Genomic DNA, 6,000 nt, shown 5'->3' with positions numbered 1-6,000 from the left:
CGACACGCGTAGATGCATGTTGATCCGGAGGAGAAGGGCACAATTCCTGAGAGCCCAAGGTACCTAGGTTACGGGTGTATCGCAACTCGTGGAAGCTGCTCTTGGAAAAGCATGACCTATTTGCTTAGTGTGTATAGGTAGCCCACACCCTGTAGAGGTTCCCTGAAGTCAGGACGTGTCGGCCCCTCGGGTGGGTCACCGCCGACGCCTCCCGGGACCGAGTCGGGCTTAAGTGGATACCACACCGTCGGTACCTAGCCCCGAGCTGCCGCGATCCAGGCAGAAGCTCACGTGCCGACCAAGCGACCTCAATCTTTCTCGGCTTTAAGTTGTTGCACTCTTCATGCTACCTTACCTACATATCAATGAAGATCTTTCATCCGGGAATTTCAAAAGCCCCTCCCTCATCCGCCGTCCACCTTCGACTCATGCAGCATCCCGAACTTTGTTTTCTTGGACACCCGAAGAAACCTGTCCTTTGGTTCGGCCTCTCGGTGCCACTTTCTGGGATTGTTTCTGCGACAGTGGACAGCCACTATATACGTACTTAGGCTCAATGATACAAGCGCTCCATCTTGCAGAGGCTAATGTCGGGATCTACAGTATCTCGTCGTTGTTTACAGTAGACCAGTCGAAGTCAACCGTAACACCGCACCATTTCACCCATCCAATCTCATCTGATCCATGGACCCCGCCCGTTCAAGCGAAGTCTCGAATGCAGGTGATCAAGAACCACCACCACACCCTCCACTCCACGAACACGCGTTCTCCACTGCGACGCCTCAAATTTCCGAAAGGCGTCAGGCAGCAGAAAGTATGTTGATTTGAAACTCTAATCTATCTGCAGTGTACAATGAGAGTATATTTGTCTGTTCATATGCAGTGGCTGATGGCAAGGGCTCTCCACTTCTAGGTTCCATCGACATCGAACGCCAGTGTGGCGTCCCGCTGCGCGAGGGTCGTCGGTGTGGTGGCTCTCTGGCTTGCAAAAGACATTCTATGAGCTCGAAACGCGCGGTGGCTGGGAGGTCTGCGCCGTATGATCAGTTGCTTGCTACTTTCATGGAAAGGAGGAGAGCTGAGAGGGCTTTGGAAGAGGCGGTTTGAGGCCTTTGTGTGATGGTGTGCTGTGAGTACGAGATGTCAGTTGTGCGGGTGGTAGGGTGAGGTATCTTCGAGCTGGTAGCAGACGAACATACGGTTGATACGCAAGGGAGTCTAACAAATTTTGTCGCTGCTACTTGGGAGGCGGTAGGTTTCCCGACCAAGGAAGCAACGTCCGCCTTGGCTTCCGGGCCGAACGGTGTTCTCCTAGTTTCGACATGGCAGCTGGATAGAGGCCGTGGCTGACGATGGCGCCAGGACTACATGCTAGGCTTGCCTAAACATTCTCTATACACTTGGGAAGCATTCATGCAGCAAGACGTGGCACGTGAGGGGTTCCATGGTGGCGGTGTGCCACAATCTCGTACTAAAACCTTCGTTCTTTACTATCTAGCACTGTTGCGAAATCGGCCGACTATATTCACACCCAGCATGCACATTGAGGAGGTAGCCGGACTAGGCATCGCACCGGCAGATTTTGAGAAGCTTAACATGATTACGAGACGCCACTTCCATATTGTACGCGCAGCTGCCAGGCGGGGAGAGCGGCATGGCTTATGATCCACGGCGTTCGCGCGTGATTGGGAACCGGTACGGAGACTACGATATTGACCATGGCTGCTCTTTATCCCCGCGGAAACTGGCTTTTGAAGAATCCAGTCAGCGCAATTATGAGAGCGTAGATCTCAGGAGGATGCTGTTGGGCAGGCCAAACTCGCAAATGATACTCGTGGCCTTCCCGGCAGATGGATCAAGTCGAAGGTTTGAGTCTATGCCCTTTGTAGCGAATCCAGATACTCGATTTGCTAGACATCTATATTGGGTACTTATCTTCTATCGGCCCTCTTCAACTAAGCATAGCACATGGTATTATCTTTGAAACAAAGCCGTATGGCATCAGAGAGGCAACAGTAGGGTGAAGAGTCTGGCGCGTAGCTCAATGACGAAGAAAGGATTAACTACATGACCACTTTGAAAGAATCCGAATAGAATCCACACCTCCACCCCCCACTACGTCAGAACGCCAGAAAGCCATGCTACCAAAGACTTTCCAGATACCTAACTGCGCTGCTAACTTCTACTCCCATGTCTTCGCCGGGCCTTGAGGTTTAATAAGTCATGCATTCTTGCATGTAACCTGAAAGGCCACCACCACCTCCTTTCACTCGGCGCCGTGTCGGCGTCTTGTGTTGATGCAGCCACTAGCAGCGTACAATCATCCAGACAGTCGAGAGACAGTATTACATGTAACTCGTGCATATGTCGACCCTCCTCCCATATTATTCGTCTCTCGAGTTCGGTTCTTCTGGCAACTTCTTGTTCGCCAGGGTCCATCGCGTCGATCCTCTCGTCAAAATTGTCGCGACGATTGAGTTCGGCCAGTACTCCCTGGCGACTGAAAGCATTCTTAGAAGTCACTGCGAGCCAAATCTGTTAGTGGGTGATGCTTGAGTGGGTCAGAAACTGACCGGAGAAAGGTTGCTGGGGCCTACAATCAATATTGGCCGAATCCTCATGCCGTGGTGACTTGGATTGACCTTTACCCTTCAGGCTGATAAGCAACAACTCTGAAGAGTCTCGACTGTCAGATAGCTCTGACAGGGAATCGGATTGTTTTGAAAACACGTCCAATCCGAACAAAAAGTCGTTGCTCAGCACTACATCCGTACACAAGTCTTGAAGCACATAAAAGTCACACTTGACTCTCTGTCGTGACGCAACGAACGTCCACTCTACCCCACGGACTAGGCCGCATGTGAACGATTCAGAACCATCAGCTAGCTCAACGACATGAAAGTGCTGAAAATCTTCGTCGATATTGAAGCCGCGGGATAGGGCGTACGCGTAAGACATGACCATGACGTCTGATCCCGTATCTGGCAGAGCCTCGACAGGCTGCCCATCAATGAGAACCTGGAGACACCGCCTCGTACTCCCAAGAAGGCGTAGTCCGATTCGCCTGGACTTTTTGTGACGAAAGTCAGTAACAATTCTGTTCCTGTACTTTGTCAAAGTCTCAGTTGCACGGAGAAAGGGACCTGAGAGAATCAGATCGTGAGTGGAATGGGGGAGAATGAAGCATTCCAGATTCGTCACTTTGTCTTCCTCTCCGAAAGTAAAGGGAACCTCTAGACGGCCTGGAGACTCGACTTGACCCCCCGTCGGCAACTGAATCAGCCGCTCTGTCTGAGATTGAGGCTCAAGACGCAATTTTTGAGCCAAGCGGGCTGAGATGATGTTGACCTGGGCCCCTGTGTCGGGCAAGGCTTCTATGAACTCTGTCCCAGCCTTGGCTGCAATACTGTATGTGCATCTGCTTGTAGACCTGGGAAAATTGAGTGGGACGTTCAAACAGAAGGTATCCTTTCTCCAGTCGAGGTTCCGGCTCTGGGATATGTAAACAAGGATGGTGATCATTCTTTTGGCATCGTGGATCCAGCGTGCCTAGGTAATGTCAGCAATAGTTAAAAAGACGGTTCTATCTTTTAACGCCAAGCACCCATGTGCCTTAACCAGAGATGGTTGGTTATTTCGGTCCTCGTCGCCTTGCCTTTGGAGGAGACTTCGTATTACATGCTGCATGTATCCACTGGATTCCAGTGCTCGGCTCAACCGCGAAAGATTACTTGGAGAAGCAGCATCGCTCAGAAGGTCAATTTGCTTCGCCAAGGACATCTTCTCTCTCCTGATGTTTGCCAAAGACTCTAATGAGACGAGATGATCTAGGGGAATCAGCCGTAAGTTTTGGATATGAAATAGAGCAATGGCTTTGAACGTGGAAGCCAGTTGGACAAGTCTTCAATCTTCAACTTAAGAAAGAAGGCGCAGTATGGGTGATCCGGCAAAAGTCTGCCTCTCAAGTAGTAAGAACGCCTTACATGTAATGGTTGGCTGACAGTTGCACACGTGAACGTGGTTTGCCTCACCAAAACTGCTGAATAAATTGGTGTGCCCGATTGAATGCGTCCTACTACCCACAGTGATGTAGCATACCGTTCACAGATCCTCATCATCGCCTGACCGGATTTGGGCGAGAGCATATATACCGGATCATCCCGATGACTTCTCAACAGATCGAACACAGCATACGCCATGGATGACATTGAAAATGCCGTCAAGAGGCCAGACCATGGGCAGGGCTTCGCACAAGCTTCTTGGCTACTAGCCAGCGATGTCGATTCCGAGGGCTTCATCTTCCAGAAGTTTAACAAGCTAAGCGCTCGCAATATCTTGTACTTGCAGTGTGAAGTTTTGGCTCTGGAGGAGAAGCTGGAGAAATTTGATCGACTCGTCGATGGAAGCACCGACACATCACTGCAAGAATCCACCAGGAAATGGGAAAAACTGGTTGCTCAGTGCAATGCGAGTGAGCCGAGAGCCTTGGAGATGATGACGACGGTGCGGGAGCTCAGGATGAAGCTGAGAGAATACCGTGAGATCTTGCCCCAACCGCTGTACTACTTTGCCAAAACATGAGTTGATGCGAGGGCAGATGAGACGCTCAAGCTCCAGAGTGAGATAGTGGCCATGCATCCCCCTGAGAGAAGAGCACTGGAAGCCATGAGGAACTGGCTCGAGCAGCCATTGCCAGTTCTTGGTGGGAGATCAAAACATTTCTTGGAAGACGAGACCGATTTGGTTTCCTTGAAAGTGCCAGCAGAGGCCGACTTTCTCTCGAAACGGCTCCGAGCCTATTGGCCGGGACAGGTAGAGTATTCTCCAGCATCTCATCTAAGTCATTCTGACACTATCAAGGATGAACCATCTCGTGACGGGCTTCATCGAATCCGTCGCTATAATGAAAAGTCAATCACAGTAGCAGTCGGCCTGATCAGTATTGCACTCGCTGCAGCTTTGCTCATCGGAGCCATCGTCGGCTTTTCATACGTCTCTCGCTGGTCAGCGAAAGTGGGCATGATATGTGCCTTCACTATCGCGTTTGCTTTGTGTGTAGGTTTGACAACGAATGCAAAAAGAGGGGAGATTTTTGCAGGAACTGCAGCGTAAGAGGCATCCATAATCTTGTGGAAGTCGTATTGACGGTGATATTCAGATACGCCGCTGTGCTGGTCGTGTTTGTTAGTAGCGGGGATCTATCAGGGAACCAGTGCTGTCAACCGCAGTGAGCCATGCCGCTGTCCGCGGTCTTTTATGCTGTCGTGTTCGCAGCAGCGGTTCTTTCGGAGGATAGGTGATGAGGTCTTCCGCATTCCGATTCAAATCGTGGAAAGACAGCACCGTCGACGAAGAACAAAAGTGTCTAGGCCCCGGAGAGAGTCGCGAAAAGGTTTAGTCGACGGGACCGAGCTGTAGAATCCACAACGGCTCCCGGCTTGGCCGACCGGACGCGATGGGCGGGTATCGCAGCCGGGGATGACAGGGATGGGAAGCAAATGCTTGGGAGACTCGCAGGGCGGACAGGGTCGGCGACGAGGACGACGGACAGCTTCAGTCGTGGGGGCGAGATGTCGATTTTCTTGGGAATGGCGCCGAAATCGGGGCTGGCTGGGGTCGTTGGGAAGATGCGTCAGTGATTCCCGAAAAGGAGTGATCAACGCATGACGAATCTCCCTCAGTCCCTGGGGATTGAGTCACTGGCAGACTGGGTGTTGGGGAATGGTCGGGTGTAACAGTGGTAAAGTGCCAGCCGACGATAAAAAAGCTCCGAGCCGATATTTCCCACCGTAACGGTACGGTGGTGCTCCGAACCGAATGACGAGCTGGGCTGCGGTTGCACTCGCACGTCTCTGAGGAGCTGTAGGCAGTGGTGGTGTTGCAGATAATTGTCGGGATTCGGAAGGGAAGCCAAGACAAGTGCTGGAGTAAGACGGGCTGACTGGTGGCTGGCTGGCTGGTGGGAAGGAGCAAAAGTGAAGAGATACGTATTGTTCGCAC

General features: G+C 51.6%; 2 protein-coding genes across 2 annotated transcripts; one reads left to right on the top strand and one right to left on the bottom strand.

The window, feature by feature from the left end:
- Positions 1-2,175: 2,175 nt before the first annotated feature.
- Positions 2,176-3,522, bottom strand: HER10_EVM0006429 (uncharacterized protein; the record flags this gene model as incomplete). The annotated part of the gene is made up of 2 exons (XM_035476013.1): positions 2,176-2,522; positions 2,598-3,522. 2 exons carry the CDS (start codon positions 3,520-3,522, stop codon positions 2,176-2,178), a joined length of 1,272 nt encoding a protein of 423 aa, XP_035337288.1.
- A 675-nt stretch (positions 3,523-4,197) lies between these two features.
- Positions 4,198-5,231, top strand: HER10_EVM0005407 (uncharacterized protein; the record flags this gene model as incomplete). The annotated part of the gene is made up of 3 exons (XM_035475026.1): positions 4,198-4,452; positions 4,861-5,108; positions 5,159-5,231. The coding sequence occupies 3 exons, from the start codon at positions 4,198-4,200 to the stop codon at positions 5,229-5,231; spliced, it is 576 nt and encodes a 191-aa protein (XP_035337205.1).
- Between the last annotated feature and the right edge of the window lie 769 nt (positions 5,232-6,000).

This window comes from Colletotrichum scovillei (genome assembly GCF_011075155.1).
Source record: "Colletotrichum scovillei strain TJNH1 chromosome Unknown Contig00002, whole genome shotgun sequence".
Classification (NCBI taxonomy): domain Eukaryota; kingdom Fungi; phylum Ascomycota; class Sordariomycetes; order Glomerellales; family Glomerellaceae; genus Colletotrichum; species Colletotrichum scovillei.
Note: the sequence above shows the minus strand (reverse complement) of the source record. Positions and strands in the feature narration are given on the sequence as shown.